The sequence below is a fragment of the Myotis nattereri genome (assembly GCF_964212035.1).
Source record: "Myotis nattereri genome assembly, chromosome: 5".
Lineage (NCBI taxonomy): Eukaryota > Metazoa > Chordata > Mammalia > Chiroptera > Vespertilionidae > Myotis > Myotis nattereri.
Window position 1 is genome coordinate 34,346,127 of NC_138080.1, and position 13,354 is coordinate 34,359,480.

At 45.2% G+C, this 13,354-nt stretch overlaps 1 protein-coding gene across 1 annotated transcript in view; it reads right to left on the minus strand.

The window, feature by feature from the left end:
* Positions 1-11,970, minus strand: part of NUGGC (nuclear GTPase, germinal center associated) — a gene marked incomplete at its 5' end in the record, with an annotated part of 41,183 nt that extends 29,213 nt beyond the window's left edge. Inside the window, 6 exons of the mRNA XM_081093487.1 lie at positions 2,654-2,863; positions 6,232-6,462; positions 7,197-7,419; positions 8,238-8,346; positions 9,036-9,140; positions 11,928-11,970. Of these exons, the coding sequence (XP_080949613.1) occupies positions 2,654-2,863; positions 6,232-6,462; positions 7,197-7,419; positions 8,238-8,346; positions 9,036-9,140; positions 11,928-11,970 (921 nt within the window). The remainder of the gene's footprint in view (positions 1-2,653; positions 2,864-6,231; positions 6,463-7,196; positions 7,420-8,237; positions 8,347-9,035; positions 9,141-11,927) is intronic.
* Positions 11,971-13,354: the final 1,384 nt, after the last annotated feature.

Genomic DNA, 13,354 nt, shown 5'->3' on the forward strand with positions numbered 1-13,354 from the left:
GTGTTCTGAGCCAGATCTGCTGGCTCCTCTATTCTGAGTGGCCTTTGATAAGCTGCCCAGTGTATCTGAACTGGCGGCAACCACGGCTCCATCCAGTGAGAGAAGCTGGCTGCCTCCCTAGGCTGTCGCTCCCTGGGCCTGGCCTGGAACTAACCAAGGCTGGCAATTCCTCTCCATGAGCCGAGACCCTGCAGAAACAAGGTTCTCATGGCCAGGCTGCGCTGAAGGGTCGAGAAGAAGGCGACTGCCTTCATCTTAGAGAACTGTGAGGGGACATCCTGAGGGGGTGATAGATAAAGCCTCCTCTGGGAAGGTAGGAACCTGCCCTCTAGTTCAAATTCTGCCACTCGATAGCTGTGTGGTCTTAGGCAAATGACTTCCCCTCTCTGAGCCTTCCTTTCTGCCCTGTAAAATCAGGGCATAGGCTGCTGAGCTGTAAGCTGTCATCCTGATCCTGTCATCCTGATCTTGATCGGAAGCCAGTCACAGGGCTCCCCTTGCCCACCGTCCCGCAGCTTCGGCACTGATTGTGACTCACTGATACGGGCCCTTCCTCCCAGTCCACATCCAGCTCCGGTCCTGTGGCCGCTCTGTTCCCACCCTGTGCTCCTGAGCTCCTTCTGCCTAAAGATGCCCTTTCTTGCTCTATCACACACCCCGGTCCCTCTTAACCTTTGAGCTTCCCCAGGAAGCATGGTATTAAAGCCCACCCCCAACATTTCCAGGCTTGTCTCTGCACCTCTCTCTACACCCCACACCCCCTTCTCCCTCCAGCCACCCAGGAAGACTCATCCTTCCCCCAACACCCAGCTCCCTTGACCCACTGGCTCTGGCCAATGCTCAGTGGTCCCGTTTCCAACCACCTTCTCTGCCCGGTGGAGGCTGAGCTTCTGTGTCCTCTCTGAGTCCTCACCACCTCCAAACTGAAATGGTCACTCCATGCTCGCAGTTTTCAGTAATACGGTTCGTTCACTAGTATGACCGATTTATTCCCTTCTGGACTAGGAGACTCCCACGGACAAGGGCTTTGTCTCTGTCCATCTGGAATCTACTACAAAACTGAATAGATGCTCTGTAGGTGTTTGTTGAAGAAACGAGAGTTCCCATTGGAGGTCATTTCTACTTTTGAGTGTTCACAGCACCTTGTCCCTCTATCACATCACTTTCTGCCATGGATTTAGTCATCTGTATGTTTGTCTCTCCTGCTAGGCTCTAAGCCCTTTGTGGGAAGGCTTTCCTTCTCATTCAATGTTGTCTTACTTTGCTTTCAACCTTTTAGTGTAATGATAATACATGTTCGTATAGAATATACAAACAACACAGAGGTGTATGTAGTTAAGAGTGGTGGTAAACAGAAACTGCTGCTAACAATTGGGTGTATATCCTTCCAGAAGGCAGGATCTTACTTTAGCTGTGTGTTTATAAACATCACACACACACACACACACACACACACACACACACACGCTACTTAACATTAAAGGTCATGCTCTGCCTCTCTTCATTCACTGTCCTCTTGGCTGGGTTAAGTTCCCCAACATTATAATGGGCAACTTACTTCACTGAGAATAGTGCCCAGCACAAAGTAAATGCTCAGTAAGTGTGTGCTGTTATTATTTTTACCTATAACCTTTGTATCCTCCGTGCTTAGTATATTGTTATATCTGTTTGATGAATGAAAAGCAAATGAACAATGAGATAAATTCTTAAAAATTCAGCCTCCAGGTGCAGGTCAAATTACTCCAGTGTTTAACTCTGCCTGTAGACACATCTGGGGGTTCCCGGTCAGCTCATACCATATTTGTTGGGAATTGAACCCCTATCTAAGATTTTGGTTGAACAGGTGGACTTTCATTTCAACCCCACCGTCAGCCACAGCTGATTGCGACAGGGCTGGATATTTAATCCAAAGAGAGCTAATCTATTCGCTGGGCAGGAATCAACCATATTTTTCCTCTTGGGAATTTGAACTAAGAAACACAAAGATTATACAGTCAGACAGTCATGGGCACTTGGACTACATAATGTGATTTAGAGACAGGGCCAGGGTGGTCATTTTCCACAATGTGGATCTTAATGGCTAAGTAGAGACATCAGAGAGAAGCAGGCCTCTGCAGAGATGCACAAAGAGAGACAGTCACGAGACCAAGCAGAGAATGAGATAAAAGTAGCTGCTTCCATCCTGAGAGGTGGCCCTGAGGCCGGGCTGGGTCTCATGAGATCCTTTGATGAATTGCACTTCACGTAGGATTGCTTTCTTGAGTTTCTGTTCCTAACAACCAACCATCGTAGCAGCCTCCTGTTTCCTTGGTGCCTGACTGTCGGCTTCTCTGCTTTCTACCCAACTCTCGGCCTTCCTCTCCCCATCTGCCTGGTTTCCTCTGTTTATTCTTAGGCCACTCTCCTGCTGACCCTTCTCTTATACACATTCTTGGTCCAGCTACCAGGCCTGCCTCATGATTCCTAACTCTCCGGTTTCTCTGGCCACCCATATCCTGCTGTTGCCCTGAGGCTTAGAACATGGAAAGTGGAAGAATTTAACTCCAGTGAACTCATACAATCCATTAAGCTGAAAGCAGGCAATTCTTTGTTGCTTTAGAAAGGGTGGAGGAATTGAGGGAAAAGGGAACAAAGTCATACGAAAGAGAGTCACCTTTTTCCACATCTCATCCCTCTTGCTGTTGAAGTCACCTGTGCCTGGAATGTCCACCAGCACAACCCCTTCTGGAATCAGCTCTGATTTGGGAAGAGTCACTTCCACATGTTTGATCAAGGGCCAGATTTGTGTCTCCGCTGGGTCTCCAGCCCAGTCTCTCCTCTTAGTCCTGATGTAGGGGTCCAGCTTGACAGACAGCTCTCCTGCCTGAGGAAGGAGGACAAGGTCACACACATCAGACCTTCTCCCAGCATTTCTATCGTGGATGATCTAGTGATTCAGGTTCATTGAAGGTACACTGAGAAATGGTAAGAAGCAGCAATGGCCTGGCCAGCATGGCTCAGTGGTTGAGCATCGACCTATGAACTAGTAGGTTACGGTTCAATTCCCGGTCAGGACATATGCCCAGGTTGTGGGCTCTATTCCCAGTGTGGGGCATGCAGGAGGCAGCCAATCGATGATTCTCTCTCATCATTGATGTTTCTATCTATCTCTCCCTCTCCCTTCCTCTCTAAAATCAAGAAAAATATATTGGGGGGGGGGGGGGCGGGAGAACGGGAGAGCAGCAATGGGCACCCACCAGGAAGCCTGTGATCTAGTCAATAAGGGCCTACAGTCTGAGAGTCAGAATGGACTTGGAGATCAAGGAGTTCAAGCTCCTCAACTTAGAGATGAAGAAACTAGAGTCAGTTAGGATGGGACTTCAGTAAAGTTAGAGCTTCGCCAGATAAACATTTTATCTCCCAAATGCCATTTCAATTCTAAAATTCATGTAATTAATAGGCAATTTTTCTAAACTTTGGAGGGAGAGGATTCTTCCGGCATGGCTAATATGAACATTTTAATTACCAGAGAGTCCAGATTACAGAACATAGATAGTGATATGGTGACCATAATTTCCAAACTGAAAATTGGTCTGAAAATGATCTTTAAAAAGGCTTTTAAAAGTTATCTTTCAAGTTCAAAAAATATGTTGATATGTGGGCATTTCTAGGATGTTTTAATGGTGGTGGGTGGGATGGCAAATTGTTCTCAGCCTATTGTTTCTTCCTAGACATACCTTGGGACAATGACACATTCATGCCAGCAAATATGTGTAGCAGCCAATTTCTACTGGGCTACTTCAGGGGACAGAAGATTTGGCATGTATGATGGTCGTTGTTAATAAATATCTATAGAATGTTCCTATAAGAAAGATAAGGAAGTAAATTCTTAAGAGAGTGGAGATTAAATCAGGGGGTTATTGTAATCTGGGTAGGGAGTTGATAGATTTCATCCATTTTAATTAAATAAGAAATTATGAAAGAGGAGATGATAAAAGTTCTTTAAGATATTTTATTTTTAAAAAATAAGGTAGAGACAACAAGGGCTACATAAAAGAAAAAGCATGGGCTTGCAAAGTCCCTTCTGATTGGCCAGCATGGCTCAGTGGTTGAGCATTGACCTATAAATCAGGTCATGGTTCGATATCTGGTCCCCAGGTTGTAGGCTTGATCCCCAGTGAGGGGTGTGTAGGAGGCAGCCGATCAATGATTCTCTCTCATCATTGATGTTTCTATCTCTCTCTCCTTCTCTCTTCCTCTCTGAAATAAATTTAAACATACATATTTTAAAGCCCCTTCCTAGAAGAAGAAGGCTCAAGCCAATAAACTGGCTCTGGGTAAACCATTCTGGAAGACAAACTCAGATTCCCTTAGGCCAATCTAGAGTCCCTGACCCAAATTCTGAATCTGTGCCCTCTCACTCACTGAGATGATCATTCTGTTCCCCTTGTTTTAGTGGGTAAATTTGTAATACTGGGAAGGAGTATTTCTAAATATAGAGTAGTTAAGAAATAAATGTTATATTGATATCTTGGTGTAAGTTGTGTATGCAGATAAAGTAACCACTGTTATAATCATTGTGTTTCTTTGGACAAGCTCAGTCTATGTTTTAGATATTAAGAATGTAATTATTTTTAATAGTAACATCCACTTAAATATAAGAAATGTCTATTACATAGACATTTCCTAGATAAACAGAAGCTAAATACCTTAAGAGATTTCATTCATTTGGCTCCTAAGTGTGCCTTTTAAATTTTTTAAATTTTAAATTTTTGAAAGAATTGAATATATTAAATTTAAACTATAATAGAAAAAGTCTAAAGAAATTTGACTTATTATGCAAGTAGCATTAACTATTTGAGGAGGGTTGGCTATGTTAAACTTAGGAGATAATTGAACACTAAATTTTTGAGTAAGTGTAGAATAATAATATTGTAAGGATGAAGTTTAACATGCAAGAAAAACTAGGTTTAGCCAGGCCAGCGTGGCTCAGTGGTTGAGCATTGTCCTATGAACCAGGAGGTCACTGTTCGATTCCCTGTCAGGGCGTATGCCTGGGTTGCAGGCTCGTGATCCCCAGTGTGGAGTGTGTAGGAGGCAGCTAACCAATGATTCTCTCTCATCATTGATGTTTCTTTCTCTCTCCCCCGCCCCTTCCTCTCTGAAATCAATAAGAACACATTTTAAAAAAGAAAAGAAAACTAGGTTTTTAAATGTACAACATTAATAAGTTGAATATTTGTTCCACAAGTATTTAGTTTAACTTAAAATAGAATTTTCATTTAATAAAATTAATATTGATTATAAATATAGTATAATCTATTAAGTGTGTGTCTAGTATCCATCATAAAGGAATCCTGATTGTTTCTCGTGGAGGTAATGAATTGAGAGTGGTCTTAGCTAGTCAGGACAAGTCGGTTTCTTGCTTTCTCTAGACAGACTCCCTTTTAGCTAGGGAAGGCCACGTGAATCAGCTCTGAACAAGTAAATGTACACAGAGATTTGTTGGGGTGTTTCTGGGAAAGCTTTTACCTTCCAGTGAAAGGGAAGGTGTGGTCGGTGCCACTTTTTTATCCATGTCTTCCTTCCCTGACGCTAGCTGTGGAGTCTAGCACTTCAGTAGCAATCTTACGACCAGGAGATAACAAGTATTGTGGAGGCCAAGGGAACCAGAGAGATATTGATCTTGACATCGTGCAGCCACTGAACCAATCCACAGAGCCAACTGCCTCCAGACTTCTTGTGTGAGAAAATGAGTAAGTCCCTATTTGTTTAAGCCATTATAGTTGGGTTTGTTTTTTTTTTAATCATTTGCTGCCAAAAACATCTTCGATTAATCCTCAAGTCAGTTAAATACTCCTTCAGTGCACAAAAGCTCCCTCATTCAGACACTAAAAATTCCCATTTGACAGCCATAAACAATGAAAAATAATTTGGTCATGGATACTTCTGACACTTGCTTAGATGAGACATGAAAGCCAGCAATTAAATTATTCTTAAATTTTTTTTAAATTTTGAAGTATAAATAAACTTTAAAAAGAGGGCTAGTGCAAAAATACAGTGTTCTGAATATTCTGGACACTGCAAAGGTCAGATGTTGAATAAAGCTTTGACCAAACAAACAACAAAACACAAAAAATCTTATTTCCAATATAAAACTTGCAATGCCTTGAGCAAATCCCCTAAATGGATTCAATTGTTATACTTAAGACTCATGATAAATAACGAAAAAAAATATCTTGAAGCTACTACCTCTTCTGCCTTGAGGGTGATGATTCTAGACGTGGGAATCTTTCCTTTGGGCTTTGCTCTTAGTAATTCCTCATAGGTCTTCCTTTCCGCCCCATTTCCATAAAGCATTTGTAGCTTCCAGACGGCTTCCTCCACTGCATCATCCCCGTCCCACACATCCACCTCTTCTCGGCCCAGCTCCTCTGTCCTGTGCAGGAGTTTAGTCAAGTTCTTCAGCTCCTCCTTCCACTCCTGCCAAGGCAGAGTAGGGCCATGCCCCTTGTGACACAGACATGAAAAACACTGACAAGAAGAGGACGGCATTGCCCCTGCGGAGAGACATACTCAGGAAACCTAAAACCATCCAATCCAGCCAGGGATTGTCTAACCCAGCCGTGGGCAAACTATGGCCTGGGGGCCGGATCCCGCCCGTTGGAAATGAATAAAACTATTGAAAAAAAAGAAGACCGTACCCTTTCATGTAATGATGTTTACTTTGAATTTATATTAGTTCACACAAACACTCCATCCATGCTTTTGTTCCGGCCCTCCGGTCCAGTTTAAGAACCCATTGTGGCCCTCGGGTCAAAAAGTTTGCCCACCCCTAACCCAACCCAACCCCCTTGTTTCGTGGATGAGGAAACAGGGACCCACAGCGGGAAATGGCTTCCCCCAAATTCCCATCATGAATGGTGACAGACCCCATCTTGTTCTATTGAACTTCACATTCCATACTATGTTCTCTTCATTCAACAAAGGCATGAGCTGTATGTATAAGGACCATAATGTTAATCTCTAAGAGAGAGGGCGAAGGAAAGAAAGAAAAAGAAAGGAGGGAGGGAGGGAAGGAGGGAGGGTAGGAGAGAGGGAGGGAGGAAGGGAGGAAAGGAAGAAGGGAGGGGAAAAAAGAGGAAGAAAGGCAGGGAAACTGGAAGGGAAGGAGGAAGGCATGAAGGCAAGAAGGCGGGAAGGATGGAGACACTTACCTGGTCAGAGAGAAGGTGGATTTTGGCCTCATACTGCTCACAGCAGCCTGAGCTCACTTGTACAATACATGACGTACATATACTTTCTCCAGACACTGGTAGAAACATTGCTTGCTGGATGATGGCATTGATCAGGGAGCTCTTCCCAGCCCCAGTGCTTCCAAATAATCCAATGTAGATTGGGTCCAATGATGGTTTTTCAATCAAAGCAAGAAGCCTGTTTCTAGATCAAGTTTTAAGTGCACATTGCCACGGTCATCAAAGCACAGTGGGAAGACCATCAGAATAGAACACAAAGGAACTGAGTTCTAATCCTGAGCTAGTCACGGCATCTTTCTGAGTCTCTGCTCTCTATGTGGTCAAAGAGGAACATTAACCCCTGTTTACTACATGGAATTGTCATGGGGATCAAATGAAGTTATGCAAATGCACTTGGTAATTCTACTCAAAAAGAATGATACTTCTACATAACTCTGTAATGTTTTTATATAGATGGGAAGCATCCTTGTTTGTGTTCTATGGAAATTACATAGTCTTAACCCTAGAAATAGAGTTTATGCAGAGGAAAATTATTCTTAGGAGCAACACAGAGTTTTACTGAGTAGAAGATGCAGCCTTGGCACCACTCCAGTCCCTCAAGTCAGCTCAGCCCAGCAGTGGAGGGCACAGGCTCAGTCACACAGTCTGGGTTGGACTCCGGGACCTTTGAGTGACTTACCAACCGTGGGACTTCGGTCAGTGTCTTGGCCTCTCTAAGCCTCTCTTTCAGTAAAATGGGATGATAAGAATAGAGTCCACTTTACAGGGTATTGGGACACTTACATGAAATTTGATCTATGTAAAGATTGCCCAGAAACAGTGCAGGCTCAATGAGCAGGAACTATCAGTAGTATAAACAATGGCCTATAGCTATGGAAAATCTTCAGCTTTCTTACTTCCTTCCGACTGGCAATTTTCCTTTTGTTGTTGGAGAAAAGCACCTACAATCGCCTAAGGAAAGACATCGAAGTAAGATTTGAGGGCCGTCGACATCAGACTCACATGAGATACTTGAGTCCATTCGGAATGCTGTCGTCCAGGAAGACACACTGAATAAGTTTCTGGTAAGTGTTGCTCAAAACCCTTCTGGTCCGTGACTCCAGCTTTTCATCTGGAATCAACAGAGATGCATTACCTGGGATGAACCTGGCCGGGGTCAAGTCCTAGGTCTCCACAGGTGGAGTCTGCTCAACATCATAGAAAGAGAGAGGAAAAAAGAAATGAAATGGAAAACCAAGTAAACAAGATGGCAAGTTATCTGACGCTAGAGAGAACAGCCCATGGGAGATAGCGATCATTGATCCTGACAGCCTCTCCCAGGAGCCAGCCTGCTCTGAAACTCCTTGTAACAGAAGTCAGCATAGGCTTTGCCGTGGGCGCTAGTGCTTCTAGATTCTTCTCTCCTGTGATCATTAGAAGAAAAATAGTCACCTGAAACTCATATAACATCGTATGTCAACTATACTTCAAAAGAAAAAGAAGAAGGGAAAACAAGCAAGGACATCGTCTAAATACCCACAAAACCCCACACCCACACTTTTCAGTCTTTAATGAGGAAGAAGTTATTTTCATAATAACCCTCTTCTCCAGAGACTGCTAGAGATAACCTGTCAAATTACATCTCTGCAGAGACTATGCGGGCTCCTTTTCCTGGTCCGGGTCCTTTGAAGATGTTTCATTCTGCTCCTGAATTTAACCTTCCCTTCCTTTGAGCATCGGAACACATTTGGAGAAGAACAGAGCTGCATTTTTAAAAAACAACAACAACAAACCACTATTTCACAGTTTCGTAACACTCACATTCCTTAAGAGCGCTTTGTTCTACGGAGGGAAATGCTCGGAACCGCTGGTCTCTATCGGATCGTCTTCTTTTTTTCATCGGTTCCTTAAACAGGTCACCGTCAACTAGAGCAAAACAGAGGTGATATAACATGACAGGCCTCGGGCCATGGTATATTTGCCTGACCTCTATCAATACACAAACCCAAAGAGCCCAAGAGGCCCCCTGCCAGCTCCGCGTGCCTGGGAGCTCGGTTCAGAAGCAGGCACTGTGGGGCCATTCCAGTCTGCTTCCCACTCCCCAGGGCTTTTCATCGAGTTCCAAAACGCAGGGTCCAGCACATCTCCCTCCTCCCGAGGAGATGTTGAAACAAAATGACGAGTTCCTGTTTGGAAACACTGAGAAGCCAACATGGCTCAGTATTCTTCACCAAGTGCCAGCGGTAGAGAGAGAAGCCCAAGACGGGGCTAAGGGCGGAGTGAAGAAAGGCCTCTGGGAGGTCTCTGCAAACTGGGAAAGAAATTGATGGGGAGCAGATCACAGAGGAAAGAGCGGCCCGCATGGACCAGGGCAAATCATTTCTCCATCAGCCTCAGTCTCTTCACCTGCAAAATGAGAAGGGCTGACAAAAAAAATACGTGTCACACAAGTTTTGGAGGGTGCTCTACCACTGGGTGCCCTTCAGAGATTAAGTCTGGGGACTTTTGCCCCGTCCTCACTGAAAGTCATCAACAGCTGCTTCCTTGTATAGACAAGAACAGAAATCGCCAAGAAGCAGATCTTTGTAGTTCTGGGGAGACTTTATCACGTTAGTGGTTTCCCTTAGTTATCAAGTCGATGGCTGGCAGGAAAAGGATTGGCTTTATAAAAAAACAATTGATAAGACACTGTGTTTTGGATTGGTTTTAGCAAACATCCCCCAGCAGTTAGGATGGGGCAATAGTTGGGTCTTTGGGGGTCAAGGCTGTTGGAAGTGGTCCTCACCCAGTCCTCCTGGGGCTGGCTTGTGCTTTAGGAAATGGCTGTGAGGTGAAGAGTGAAGAAGAGTTGATTCTCCAAGAGTCATAACACTCATAAGGGCGTGAGGCCCCCAAACTGAGCATGACGTTGGAGACCATCTTTCCTGAAGAACCACAAAGGAGGAGCTTCACTTGGGGACCAGGATGGCAGCCCAAGCGCAACCACTGGGCTCCAGACGCAGGTCTCCAGAAACCCTTCCCCTGGTTTAGCCTTGTGTCTCTCAGCAAAAATTCTGTCCTGTCCCGGAGCCAGCTCCCACCCCATGGAGTGCGGCGGTGCAGAGGAATGGTGTCTGCCTGAACCTCGGCCACCCCGGGCTCATGCTGTGACGGGGCGTTGAAAGAGCGTGTACTGCAGCCCCTTCTCTCTCAGACATTCTTACTTCGTGACTGAGCTCAACTCAGAGAATTCATCCTGGTTCAACTTAAGGACTGCAAGGGAACTACCTACCAAGTGGCTGGGGCTGGAAAGGAAGAGGCAGAGAAGGAAAGAATATGCCGCTCGGGCCCATAAGCCCAGTCAGAGGGTACAAAAGATGCCTCCGAATCTCAGGGAGTTGCTACAACCACCACCTGTCTGTGAAAAGAAAGTAAAGGGCTGTCGGGCCTTGATCTGGGCTTGGTCTCGAAGGAACTCTTCTGTGTAAGCAGCCTGGGCACAGTATTTTAGCCACATGTACAAAATAAGGGGCCGGCAGGCCCGTGTCCGTGGCCTGTATTTCAACTTTAAAAAAAAAGCACTGGCAATTAATCTGATAAAACCCTGGAAGCTTATTTCTCAGCGGGAGCAGAGGTTAAGAAGTCAGATAAAACAGCGGGGTTTAAAACTTTTTCTTCAATTTCTAACATGAAAAACCACCTGGAAAGGAGAAAGTATTCTACCTTGGATCTATACCATTTCAGGGAAGTGTTTTTATATTAAATTGTAGCTGAAATGAAGTGGCCTGAACTGGCCCATCTCTTATTATTCCCTGTAATTGTCAAGCACTCCCTGACCTTTTCCAGCATTTCACACTGACCCCTCTGAGGAGAGAACAGTAGGTGGGAGGAGGGGAGACAGTCCCAAGAAGGAAACCTGAGTCCACTGCTGCTGTGCTGCGGCTGCTGCTTTTTGCTGCCACAAGGTGTCACTTTTGAAAACTGATCCCAAATAGCCTGACCTCAGGATACACTCCTCCATTGTTGATCCAGACCATTGCCAGGGACTGCATGGCTCTTCCAAGCAAAACAACTTAGAGCTTCTTCAGCGCTAAGTTCACCAAAGGTGCCCCGACTGCAATTCTTTCGGGTTTTGTGCCCACCCATGATGCCTCCTATGCTAGCCACTGACCCGCTGACCCGAACACAGCTTCACCTTGCCCCTCGGCCTCTTCCATTCTCAAAACACAAAGGCTGTGATAGACACCGCTTTCTGCTCATAGGGGTTACTTCTCTGCATCTTCCTAGGGAAGGCTCCTTCCCTGGCTCCAGGGGCTCTGCACCCAGACTTGTAGGGAAGGGGTCCCCCTCACCGGCTCCAATGCCATTCACCGTACATCTCCCCTCCGAAGGAGAGCAGGTGAAATGATTCTGGGGGCCTTACCTGGCCCATTGTAAGAGAGGTTGTTACCCTCAGAAAATCCAATATGGTTTTCTGGACCCGCCTCTAAAAGGGGAGGGAGGTCTGCATTTAATGGCTGGTCAGACAGTTCACTCTATTATGAGCAGGGTAATTTAGTTGTTGGTGAAATAATTTATCTTCATTCACAATTAAAAGGTATCACGAGAAAGGAACTTCCGAGTAAAGAACAGGGGACAATGACTCTAGTTAAACAGTCTCAACCCCTTTGCCCTTGATTACATAGTGGAGCTTAGCTCTGTTTACTCCAGCAGGCTATATAGCCGGGACGTTACCTGGCTGTGGCTCCTGACCCACAACATCTGCCATGTCCGCCATTTCCTGTTACGTAAAGGCCTGTTTTTATCCACTTGGAAGAACCAGCCTAAAAATACATAAAGGGGGGAGGGGGGGTTAGAACTGAAGAAATTGTAAATACAAAAAGCAAAAAAAAAAAAAAAACAACAAAAAAAACCCCAACCAAACAAAAAAACACACCCCAAAACAAAAAAACCACACACAAATAAATCTTCTTATGTTTTGTTTCCCCAACTAGATTCCAAGGCCCAAGGGGCAATGACCATTCTAACTTCTCTTTGAATTCCTCACAAAGCCTATGACACTACATATTAGTTAAACATGTCAAAGTGAATGCTTGCCCATTGGGTTTTCAATACTAGTTGGATCTCTAGAACGTTAAGCTGATAAGGCCTTTCTAGTCATCTTGAAGGCAATTCATTCTGAAATGAGAATACTCTCTCGTGACTAGACCCGTGAATGTGAAGTTAAGTAGCTTTGCTGCTTGGGGTGACATCAGTGCCCCAAGCAGGTAAGTCCCGAACCCTCGTGCCGGTGAACTTTAGTCCCAGCAGGTCTCAGCAAGAATCTGAGAGATGGGTGGAACTTTGAATGTTCCTAAGGCTCCCTGGAGTTGCTTTGGGGGCTACAGAGTGAGGAAGGAGAGATGTAGTAACTAGGTTCTCTGGACCTTCCTCACCACCCCAACCCCACTTCAACCAAGAAGGCACCCCTCCTGGGGGCTCTGTGCAGCCCCACAGCAGGTGCATCTGCTGGGGAGGGAGGAGAAGAGGAACATCCAAAAGGAGAAGTGTCCGATCCAACTGTCTCCAGTCCCCCAACAGACAAGCTTTGGGCACAGAAGGAGAACTGGACCCATAGAGGCTCAGAAGAGAGGGCACTGCCCAGACCGGGTGGGGCTATGCTATCCTGGACCTTCTTTGCCTCCACACATGGAAGAGAATTTGGGAACGCAAGTGGGGACACTAAAAGTGCTTACTCTCCTATGTGATGCTGCTATTTGGATCACTCAGCCGTGTCATTCAAAGCAGAGAGTCACCAGCTCTTCTGAAGTACACAAAATCCCACCTGATCGGTTAACCCTCATTAGACCCATAGACCGTTAGTTAGGGAGACTGTGCCTCATTTACCTATTAACCCCCAAGTGAAAATCACAACTCATCAGTTGAAATAACCTCTTGCTTAGTCTGGCTGATGGATATGAACTAAACAAATGGTCTCTGTCCTTGGTGGGTTGAATGTGATGTGAACTGAGCCTTAGATCCTTATCTCTCCATTCCTTACCTTTCACCTCCCACTCAGACCACCCCAAATAGCTCGGCAAGGGAGGGTATCCTGTTGAACTTCCATGCATTTTCGCATATGTTGTTTCTTCTGTGTGGGGTACCCTTCCCCTCTTCTTCTT